Source organism: Mirounga angustirostris, unplaced genomic scaffold (genome assembly GCF_029215605.1).
Source record: "Mirounga angustirostris isolate CCGP_5_RB_7025 unplaced genomic scaffold, mMirAng1.0.hap1 SCAF_4, whole genome shotgun sequence".
NCBI classification, from domain to species: Eukaryota; Metazoa; Chordata; class Mammalia; order Carnivora; family Phocidae; genus Mirounga; species Mirounga angustirostris.
In genome coordinates this window covers 94,340,889-94,353,240 of record NW_026991712.1, presented here as the reverse complement: position 1 = coordinate 94,353,240, position 12,352 = coordinate 94,340,889, and the positions used below count along the sequence as shown (strand labels likewise).

The following is a 12,352-nucleotide window of genomic DNA, read 5'->3' as shown; positions in this document are numbered from 1 at the left end:
ACTAGTGGATCAAAGAAGAAATCACAAGGGAAATTAAGACTAGATATGAATAAAAATGAAAACACAATATACCAAAACTTATGTGTTACAGCAAAAGCTCAGAGGGAAATGTATAGCTCCAAATTCCTACATTAAAAAAGAAAGATCTCAAATCAATAACGTTACACTTTATGGACTAGAAAAAGAAGAGCAAACTAAACCCAAAGCAGGCAGGAGGAAGGAAATAATGAAGATTCAAGGGGAGATAAACAAATTAGAGAATAGAAAACAATAGAGAAAATCAATGAAACCAAACTTTGTTTATTTGAAAAGATTAAAAAAATTTGACAAATCTTTAGCTAGACTAAGAAGATGTGAATAACTAGAATCAGAAATGCAAAGTGGGTACATTATTACTAATTATTTAGAGATAAAAAATACTGTGAATATATGCTAACAAATTTCATAACTTAGAAGAAATGGACAAATGGGTAGAATCCCTGAAACACACCAATTTAAACTGATTCAAGAAGAAATCTAAAACCTCAACAGCCTATCTATAGTCAGTAAAGAATTTGACTTAGTCATCAAAAACCTCTCAAAGAAAAGTCCTGGACCAGATGGCTTCATTGATAGATTGATTGTATCAAACATTTGAGGACCTAACCTTCTCAGACTTCAAAAAATTGAAGCGAGAACTCTTGATAACTCATTCTATGAGGCCAGCACTACCTTGATACCAAAGTAAGATAAAGACATTACTAGAAAAGAAAATTAAAGACCATTGTCCTTTATGAACGTCAGTGTAAAAATCCTCAGCAAAATATTAGCAAGTCAAATTCCACATCATATTAAAAGTGCTATTCACCATGACCAAGTGGGATTTATCCCAAGAAATTCCAGGGTGGTTCAATATAAGAAAATCAATGTAATATGTCACCATTAATAGAATGAAGGGGAAAAAATCCCATATGATCATCTCAATTAGTACAGAAAAAGCATTTGACAAAATCCAACATTTTTGCATGATAGAAACTCATAAAGCTAGGAATAGAGGAACAATTCCTCAGCATGATAAAAAAATACTTATGAAAACTTGCAGCTAAATCATGCTCAATGGTGAAAGATTGAGAACTTACCCCTTAAGTTAAGAACCAGACAAGGATGTCCACTTTCACCACTGCTAGTCAGCATTGTACTGGAAGTTCTAGCCAGAGCTATTAGACTATTAGACAAAAAACAAAGGGAGAGAAAAAGAAAGCAGACATACAAATGAGAATGAGGTAAAACTATTTGCAGATGCCATAATCCTATCCAATGAAAATCACGAAGACTCCACAAGAAGGCTAGTAGAGCTAACAAATGAATTCAGCAATTTGGAGGGGTATAAGAACACATGACATTGATTATGTTTTTATACACCAGCAATGATTAATCCAAAAGGAAATTAAGGAAAATTAAGAAAATCCATATATGATATCATCTAAACAAATAGAATATCTAGGAACAAACCCAACCAAGAAGGTGAAATATTGAAATACAATGAAAACTACAAAACATTGCTGAAGGAAATTAAAGAAGACCTAAAGAATTAGGAAAATAGTCTGTGTTTATGGATGTTAAGATGTCCTATATGCTGGCTGATTGAACATAATTTAAAAAATGTCAGTACTACCCAAAGCAGTCCACAAATTCAGTGCAATCTCTATCAAAATTCCAACAGCTTTTTGGCAGATATGGAAAATCTGATACTAAAATTCATATAGAATTGCAAGGGTCCCCAAATAGCTAAAACACTTTTGGAAAAGAAGGGTAATGTTGGAGGACTCATAGTTCTTGACCTTGAAACTTCCTACAAAGCTAGTAATTTAAACAGATTAGTACTAGGATAAGGGCAGATATATAGACCAATGGAATAAAGGAACCCAGAAATAAATTCTCACATATATAGTCAGTTGATTTTTGACAAGAGTGCCAAGGCCATTCAGTGGGGGAAAGGACATTTTTTTTTTTTCCAGCTAATGGTGTTAGAACTGGATATTGGTTATCCACATGCAAAAGAATGAAGTTGGACTCTTTATACCATATATAAAAATTGACTCAAAATGGATCAAAAACCAAAACTTAAGTGTAGAACTATGAAACTCTCAGAAGAAAATATTGGGGAAATTTTCATGACCTCAAATTTAGCAAGGGCCTCATGAGTATGACACCAAAAGCACATGCAAGAAAAGAGAAAACTGATAAATTTGACTTCAAAATTAAGACTTTTTGTGCACCAAAGGACACCATTAAGAAAATCAAAAGACAAGCTAAAGAATAGCAGAAAATATTTTCAAATCAGATATCTGGAAAGGGATAAACGTATGGAATACATAAAGAACTCCCATAACTCAACAACAAAAACCATACAACCCGATTTAAAAATGGGCAAAGGACTTGAATAGACATTTCTCCAAAGAGGATATACAAATGGCCAATAAGCACATGAGAAGATGATTGTTGCAGAGTTATAAGGACAGATACGGTTTTGTTTTAAATTGGGTTAATTATTTTTATATGGGCAGTCATTAATGAATAATTACTATGCACTGAGTAAAATTTTAATGATAGTTTACAAGATTTTAAAATAATTTTTCTTTTTAAAGCTGGTCAGTTGATACATAGTGGTTCTGAGTGTATTTGAAAAGGCAGCTTGTTATGACTTACTACTGAATTCTGCTAAAATCTTAGAGTTCATGAAAATCTGTTTGAATATTTTTATTCATGAGACCTCTGTAAATGTGACATTAGTGAGCAGGAACGGAATGTGAACTGATTGCTTACCAGACTAAATCTGTGTAGCATATTCATTAAGAAAGTGGATTTCTAGAGCCAGCCTCTCTGGATTTGAATCCTGGCTCCACCTCTTAACTAGCTGTGTAATCTTAGGCAAAGTATGTAACATTTCTTGTCTCAGTTCTTCACCTTTAAAAGGGGATAATGATGGTATACCTAATTTATTAAAATTATTGTGAGGATTAAAACTAAATAGGCAAAGTGCTTAAAACAGCACCTAACATAAAGAAAGTACTAAATAAGTGTTAGCTCTTATTACTTGGGGGAATTACAATACCCATAAATCGATAGTTGATAACATAATTTTTATAGGATTATACATGCTTATTATAAGGCTAAAGTGTGAGTTTGAGTAGATAGGTGGAGGGAAAGTGGGAGGAAAAGTAGTAGTATAAAGACAAACTGAAGTAGAAGTAGAAAAGTACTATTCATATACATGTTGTATTTCATAAAATACAGTATAGTTATTATTATTTCATATAATACAATATAGTTAATAGAATATAAACCCATGTCCTTGTTTGGAAGATTGAGTATTTTGTCATTGTCTTCAGTTTTTCTTCTTTTTTCTCTCCTTTCTCCTCTCCCTTCTTTTACCTCCTTTCTTCCTCCCTTTCCTTCCTTGTCTTTCTCCTCCTCTCTGTGATATGTAGACAAAATTTTAATATTAGTGATGACAGACCTCAAATTATAATTTTGTATTTTTCTTTAAGAGCATGGTTTCAGAAGAAGAGACATTGAAAAAATTATACAAGACTAATAATCCAACAACTTCTCATCTTTGTGTCAGAACACCAAAAAAGGTAGTTTATTTTTTTTTAAAGGTAGTTTTAAATTTTTACTTCAGAAAGCAAGTTTCAAAAGCTGGACTTTATCTTTTTAAATTAAACATATTTTGATTTGATTTTATTTTGTATTCAGACCCCTTCATCTCTAACAACCCCTGGATCTACGCTGAAGTTTGGAGCTATGAGGAAAATGCGGGAAGATCGTTGGGCTGTAATTGCTAAAATGGATAGGAAAAAAAAACTAAAGGATGCAGAAAAGCTATTTGTTTAATTTCAGAAAATCAATGTGATTAAGGAGCCTAATAACATCAAATTTATAGTCAACTTAAAAATGTTTTATTTTCTGAAGAGCCAAACATTTTCTGACATTGAGATTTTTTTATATTTGCATAATTTGTTTTTTATGATTTTTATGTTTTGGCCTAAATTACCACATGTTACCTGAAAACTTGTAATTCTATTACAATAATAAGATGATTATGTTTTGTTTTTACCTTTTCTTGTATTCATGAAAACTGTTTTAGCTAATTTTTCAAATTTGTAAAGTTATCCACTGGCTGCTAGGAATCCATTGAGATTTATTCTTTATTCTTTATTAAAATATCTTGATGCAAATAAATGCTTTTCATTGATTCTGTGAGGTCATCTGGACAGCTGATCACAATATTGATACTTATTTTTAAATCTTAAGGTCATTTTGTTGAAGTTTCACAGTTCTGAAACAGTTTTATCTGTTTATAAAATTGAGAAATGCCTTTTGTTGTAGGAAAAAAAAGACTATACCAGTATGGCTTCCTAACATTATTTATTCAACACTCATTAATTTAAGCAAATATTTATTGAGTGCCCACTAAGAGTCAAGTACAGTTCTAGATACTGGAGATATGACAATGAACAAAACAGAAAAATAAACCCTATGTTCTTCTAGAGCTTACATTTTAGTGAGGGAAATAGACAATAAATAAACCTGGATATGGCTTTGGGACTTCTGCTTCTGATATCTTAATTGAAATCTTATAATTAGTCTCCTGAGCAAGTATTTTTTAGAGCATTATTAGTCTTGATAATGTGATTTCTTTTTTTTTTTTTTAAGATTTATTTATTTATTAGAGAGAGCGAGCATGAGAGGGGGGAAGGGCAGAGGGAGAAGCAGACTCCCCGCCGAGAAAGGAGCCCGATGTGGGACTTGATCCCGGGACTCCAGGATCATGACCTGAGCCGAAGGCAGTCGCTTAACCAACTGAGCCACCCAGGCGCCCGATAATGTGATATTTCATATTTGAAGCTATGTATTTTCAAACATTTTAAAATAAAACAAGACGAGTGTATTAGTTGAGGTAATGCTAGCTTCTTTGGCTGATCGTTCATCAACTTCTCACTTCTCTAAAGTCCAACATAAATGTTCATATTTAGAGAGCAGCATTCCTCAGGCAGTGATTCAGAAAACCTGGCTCCTTCCAACTTTTAGTTCTGCCTTGCTCAACAACTGGCTTCCAAGGTTGCTGCAAAAGGGGAAAAACACCAAAAAGATTTGCTGACATAATGGCCTGAAATAAGAATGAGGTGAGGGAGAGAAGGAGCAAAGTTGGGTCTTGAAGTTCTATTTTAAGCTATGTAATATTTTTTGGGGGGGGAGGCACTATGTAATAGTTGAAATATCTCAGATATCTAAGTGGAGCAGTTGAGTAGGTCATTAAACAAATGAATCTGCAGTTCTCCAGGAGGGTCATTATTTAGTAGTCATTGGCATATACATGCCATTTAAAGCTTGGGACTGAATGCACTCTCTTTATGGATAGGGAGTGTATAGTTATAGAAGAGAAAAGAGTTGATACTGAGCCTTGGGATACTGGAACACTTAAAAGTCAAGCAATAGAGGAGTTGCTGCAAAGATTAAGGAGAGACAGGTGAAGTGTAAGGGGTCATGGAATCTTAAAGAGCAAAGTGATTCAAGAAGGGAGTATTCCCCTGTGTCAAATCCTTCTGAGTATCAATACCTGAAAGCATAAATCATTGGATTTGAGATTATATATGTGATGTATAATCTCTGCTTTCAATGACTTGATGTCCAGTAGCAAATATAAATGTGTATGTACCCCTTATTTTCACTACATCTGTATCTTTGGGGTAAATACCTAGTAGTGCAATTACTGAGTCATAGGGTAGTTCTATTTTTAACTTTTTGAGGAAGCTTCATACTGTTTTCCAAAGTGGTTGTACCAGCTTGCATTCCCACCAACAATGTAAGAGGGTTCCCCTTTCTCCACATTCTTGTCAACATTTGTTGTTTCCTGCCTTGTTAATTTTTGCCATTCTAACTGGTGTAACGTGGTATCTCATTGTGGTTTTGATTTGAATTTCCCTGATGGCTAGTGATGTTGAACATTTTTTCATGTGTCTGTTAGCCATTTGTGTGTCTTCTTTGCAGAAATGTCTGTTCATGTCTTCTGCCCCTTTTTTGCCTGGGTTATTAGTTTTTTGAGTGTTGAGTTTGAGAAATTCTTTATAGATCTTAGATACCAGCCCTTTATGTGCCCTGTTATTTGCAAATATCTTCTCCCATTCTGTGGGTTGCCTCTTAGTTTTGTTGACTGTTTCTTTTGCTGTGCAGAAGCTTTTTATCTTGATGAAGTCCCAATAGTTCATTTTTGCTTTTGTTTCCCTTGCCTTTGGAGATGTGTCTTGAAAGAAGTTGCTGTGGCTGATGTCAAAGAGGTTACTGCCTATATTCTTCTCTAGGATTTTGATGGGTTCCTATCTCACCTTGCGGTCTTTCATCCATTTTGAGTTTATCTTTGTGTGTATGGTGTAAGAGAATGGTCCAGTTTCATTCTTCTGTATGTAGCTGTCCAGTTTTCCCAGCACCACTTATTGAAGAGACCCCCTTGAAGCAGTGTCCACAACAGCCAAACTGTGGAAGGAGCCAAGATGCCCTTCAACAGATGAATGGATAAAGAAGATGTGGTCCATATATACAATGGAATATTACTCAGCCATCAGAAAGGATGAATACCCAACTTTTACATCAACATGGATGGGACTGGAGGAGATTATGCTAAGTGAAATAAGTCAAGCAGAGAAAGTCAATTATCATATGGTTTCACTCATATATGGAACATAAGGAATAGCACAGAAGACCATAGGGGAAGGGAGGGAAAACTGAAGGGGTGGGAATCAGAGAGAGAAACAAACCGTGAGAGACTATGGACCCCAGGAAACAAACTGAGGGTTTCGGGGAGGGGAGGGATGGGGTAGCCAGGTTGATTGGTATTAAGGAGGGCACGTGTTGTGATGAGCACTGGGTGTTATATGCAACTGATGAATCTTTGAACACTACATCAAAAACTAATGATGTACTATATGGTGGCTAACTGAACATAATAAAAACATATAAATGTGTAAACAATTGAATCATAATGTAAGTAACTCAACAGTATGTAAATGTAAGGTACAGAGACATGAAAGATAATTTCGTGTTTTGGCTTCTGAGGCCTTCTAGAAGAGATGAGTTTTGGACATAAATAAGAATACTATAGGGGTGCCTGGGTGGGTCAGTCAGTTGGGCGACTGATTCTTGATTTCTGCTCAGGTCACGATCTCAGGGTTGTGAGATTGGGCCCTGCCTCGGGCTCTCTCCTGAGTGTGGAGCCTGCTTAAGATTCTCTCTCTCCCTCTACCCTTCCCCACCCAATTCACATGCTCGCTCTCTCTTTAAAAAAAAAAAGTTATAGGTGTATAAGAAGGACAAGAGAAAATTAAGGCAGAGGAAATAGCAATCTTTAGAAAGCTCATTAAAGGTAAATTGGAACAGGGTGAAGCTATTGCAGCTATTGAAATAGTCCAGGTGGGATATGGGAAGATTTCTTAGACTAAGAATTTAAGTTCCAGACTTTCAGATTATATCTAATACCTAGCCTAAGAAAAATATCCATGATTTTGTCACTTTAACAGTAATAAAATGTCTCCCACTTCATGTAAATGTAAATTCATGATGTCAAAGAGCAACTTGCTTTGGTTGATATAAAGGTTAGAAATAAATTATTTATAATTCAGGCAACCTGAATTCAGTATAATTAATAGTCCACAGGCTATAGAAGTACATCCAGAACTTTAATCAGTGGCAGGTCAGCTCTGGGTTGGAAATAGGAAATAACAAGTAGGAGACAGATAAGACTTAATATTATTTAAGTTATGAAATCATAGAGTGTAGAGCTGGAGGGAACTGAAAAGATTTAATTTCAACAGATCAGTAATTTGAGGCAATCATAAAAGCAATCAAAATTAAAAGGAAAAGATAGTTTTGAAAAATGACTTGATTTTCTATATGCATATACATAATTTACATCAGTACATAAATATAATCCTATAAAATCTTAGTGCCCTTTTTTTTATCCCCCCTTTTGCTTTCGTCCTCACCCTCTCTCTTTCCCTCGCTACACACATCAAGGCCCCCCTCTGCCAAATCTCCCTCTCCTAAGGGAAAAAAATCTTTCCTATTTTTCTCAGTGACAGATAGATGTTGATAATAAATATAAAGTACTTAATTACATATTTTCACATATGCATGTATGCACACAGGATTCTCTGGTCATGGTTAATTTATGAAAATGGGATGATATATATACTTTTCAGTATATATAATAAAGTATAATAAAGTCCCACCTGGACTTTACTTACTATCTCATGAAAATCTCTGTAACATATGGCATTCTTCCAATTCATTCTTTTAAATAGCTGTAGTAATATTTCATGGATGTACCATAATTCAGGTATTTATTAAAATGTGATAGAGACTTTTATGATCACCAAACCTAGTTGTTTTCCTGTCTCCTTCTGGGCATGTGAAAAGATTAGACTTCCATTCCCATCTTGGTGAGCCTATATGATAAGTTCTGGCCAAAATTTTAGGTAGAACTGTTGTGCATTAATTACTCTTGTGACAGAGTATTTGATTAGTAGTGTGAGACCTTCTATCACACTCTCTCCTGCTGCAGCAATTTGTGATGTTACAGATGATGAAACTCCTGTCATTCTATGTCTGTGAGTAAAAATTACATAGAATAAAATTTCCCCAAACCCCTCATGGTCATGTAGTATGAATAAGAAATAAGACTTTGTAGTGTTAAGCCCCTGAGAGTTCAGGGTTGTCTATGATTGTTGGCATAACCTACTCTAAACTGATATAATGTGAATTCTCTTTGTTTCCAGTTTTCTGCACTATGAACAATACTGTTAGTGATTTTATTTCTGTATATTATTAATTTTGGAATTAATGGGCCTACAACTATGTAAATTAAAAATTTTAGGAGATACCTCATTGTATAGGAGTTGTAAAATTATGTAATCACTGGTATGGAAATATATATTAAATACATAAATCATTATGTAATTAAGAGTTGAAAATATATTCTATGACAAAAATGTATTCTACAAAGTAAACATTATGCTCTTATAAAAGTGCTAACCAAGAGATAGAAACTGTAATACAAGTTGTCTAATTATTCTAATAATTTCCAAATTATTTTTTAATTTTTAAAAAGTGTTTCTGTGTTACTTGCTTGATGTGGCTCTTAAAAGAAGCCTCTCCCTGATTTTTGATTTGTCAAATATATCAGTTTTTTCCAATGACTTTCCAAGGAAATTGATAGTCATTAAATGACCTAGTCTCAATAAGTAGAGAATTTCTCTTTTCACCAACAGTATTGTTCATAGTGCTCAGTCCTCTCTCTACCTATACTAAATTAACAATTATTATGTTAAAAAAATTTTAGTCCTTATAATGTTTGAGATTTTTATATATTCTGTTTATCAGCTAAGTTACAAATATAGTTTATTAGATTATCATGTTTACTTAAGTAAAACTAATTCTTCAGGCCAGACTGCATGTTATATGTCTTAGTTAAAAGTATGTGTTTGTTTTGTTTTTTGGGTTGACTGAATTTGTAATCCTAACACTGCTGCTCAGTTCATGGTCTGAATAATAACCTCTGTGTGGCTGAGCTTTTTGAGGTCTATAAAATGATGATACTTAAAACTAGAGAAAATAAGTTAATAGACATTTTGAAAGGTGTCCAGGACAAAGCAAGTGTTAGTCATGGTTGGCTCTCATTTTTATTAATAAAACCAGTCTTATGAATGCCCAAGACAGGTGGGCTTTCAATGGGTTTTAATGGATTTGAAGATGAAAATTCAACAGGGGCAGCGAAAAAGGAGGACCTGTTCTCTAGATGTTCCCTAGCTCCAAATTGGCCATTGGACTTTCTCCAACCTCAGAAGCCTCTTTCTTGTTCTGGGAGTACCTGAAATGTCAGTAGAACCCATATTGCTAGACTGGTGCCTGCAGTAGTCATTATTACCACACACCTGCTTCTCCCAGGTTCTTTGAAAACTTAGAATTAACTTGGAGGCTACAGTTCCTACAAAATGGACATATGAGAGGCTAACCCCAGGCAGCTCTGGCCAGTAATGGATGGCCACCGTCTATGAAAGGCCAGATTGGCATGGAGCACTGATCTACTATTGCTAGCTCTACTGACTGAGGAAGTCTGCCTTATTGAGGTCTGCATCTGCTTTAGAGGACTCAGGAAATGGTGTTTGGTGCATGGGAACTAAGGCAGGTTACCTAGCAGGACAGCAGGTAGATGGGCCTAAGGATGGCCCCCTAGCAGTACCCATCTATAGTGCCTAGGATCCAAAAAGGAGGTGTGAGTGTGGTATGTCCAGGCCCTCCAGATATGGTGTGGCAGGGGGAAGATGATGATGGAGATTTTTGTCTGTGGAGGTGGAGATTTTTGTCTAATGAACTTGTATCCCAAACCTTGATAAACTCATTAGTTCCAGTAGCATTTTTATAGATTCCTTAGGATTTTCTATGTGGATGATGTGATCTGTAGCTAAGACATTTTTACTTCTTCCTATCTATATGTTTTTTTCTTTTTATTGCCTTATTGCGCTGGCTAGTACCTCCAGTACAAGGTTGTATAGATAGAATTTTCTTGCCTTTTTCACAATGATTGAACCTTAAGAATTATAATAGATACATTTTTTTTTTTTTCAGATTGAAGAAGTTCATTCGGCTAATCTGTTGAAAACTGTGTCATGAATGAATGTTGAATTTTCTCAGGCTTTTTCTGCATATTTTTAAAAAGATTATTTATTTATTTATTTGACAGAGCAAGCATGAGCAGGGAGGAGGAGCAGAGGGAGAGGGAGAAGCAGACTCCACACTGAGTAGGGAGCCCGATGTGGGGCTCGATCCTAGGACTCGAGATCATGACCTGAGTTAAAGGCAGATGCTTAACCAACTGAGCCACCCAGGGACCCCTTTTTCTGCATATTTTGACATGATCATATGGTATTTTATTTTTAGTCTGTTAATATGCTGAATTACACTGATTGATTTTTGAATGTTAAACTAACTTTGCATTGAAATAAACCTCCCTTGGTCATGATGTATTATCCTTTTTATATATTATTGAATTCAATTTGCTTAAATTTTTCTGAAGAATGGTCTCTAGTTTTCTTTTTTGTAATGTTTTTGTCTGGGTTGCTATCAAGGTAATGCTGGTCTTACAACATGAGTTGAGAAGCATTCCCTCATTCTAAATTTTGGAAAGAGTTTATATCAAATTGGTATTATTTCTTTTTAATGTTTGATAGAATTCACCAGTGAAATCATCTGGAAATGGGAATTTTCTTTCTTTCTTTTTTTTTTAGTTTTTGATGTAGTGTTCCATGATTCATTGTTTGCATATAACACCCAGTGCTCCATTCAGTACGTGCCCTCTTTAATACCTATCACCAGGTTAACCCATCCCCCTACCCCCTCCCCTCTAGAACCCTCAGTTTGTTTCTCAGAGTCCATAGTCTCTCATGGTTCGTCTCCCCCTCCAATTTCCCCCCTTCATTTTCCGCTTCCTGCTATCTTCTTCTTTTTTTTTTTTTTAACATATAATGTATTATTTGTTTCAGAGGTACAGGTCTGTGATTCAACAGTCTTACACAATTCACAGCGCTCACCATAGCACATACCCTCCTCAATGTCTATCACCCAGCCATCCCATCCCTCCCACCCCCCGCCACACCAGCAACCCTCAGTTTGTTTCATGAGATTAAGAATTCCCCGTATCAGTGAGGTCATATGATACATGTCTTTCTCTGATTGACTTATTTTGCTCAGCAGTTCCCTATGTCTGTTCTTGTGTTCCATAATTTCTTTTTCTCTTTTGTTCAGCTTCATTATTTTCCATTTTTAAATCTTCTTTATTACTTATTTGTTCCTCTGCTTCTTCCATCCTTGTGTTTATTGCATCAAGTCTGTTTTAAATCTCAGTTATTGTATTTTTCATTTCTGACTGTTCTTTATTTTTTTATTATTTATTTATTTTTTTAAAGATTTTATTTATTTATTTGACAGAGACACAACGAGAGAGGGAACACAAGCAGGGGGAGGGGAGAGGGAGAAGCAGGCTTCCTGCTGAGCAGGGAGCCCGATGTGGGGCTCAATCCCAGGACCCTGGAATCATGACCTGAGCCGAAGGCAGACGCTTAATGACTGAGCCACCCAGGTGCCCCTTCTGACTGTTTTTTAACTATCTCTGCAGTAAGGGTCTCCCTGAAGCCTTCCAATCTTTTCTCAAGCCCACTGAGTATCCTTATGACTGTTGCTTTAAATTCTCCACCAGTCATGTTACTTATATCTGTTTTGCTTAAATCTCTGGCTAAGACTTTATCTTGTTCTTTCATGT

At 35.3% G+C, this 12,352-nt stretch overlaps 1 protein-coding gene across 1 annotated transcript in view; it reads left to right on the top strand.

Annotated features, from left to right (window-relative positions):
* SYCP1 (synaptonemal complex protein 1) overlaps positions 1-4,211 on the top strand; it is a 53,220-nt gene extending 49,009 nt beyond the window's left edge. Inside the window, exons 14-15 of the mRNA XM_064587526.1 lie at positions 3,531-3,620; positions 3,739-4,211. Coding sequence (XP_064443596.1) covers positions 3,531-3,620; positions 3,739-3,876 — 228 coding nt within the window. The 3' untranslated portion in view covers positions 3,877-4,211. The remainder of the gene's footprint in view (positions 1-3,530; positions 3,621-3,738) is intronic.
* Positions 4,212-12,352: the final 8,141 nt, after the last annotated feature.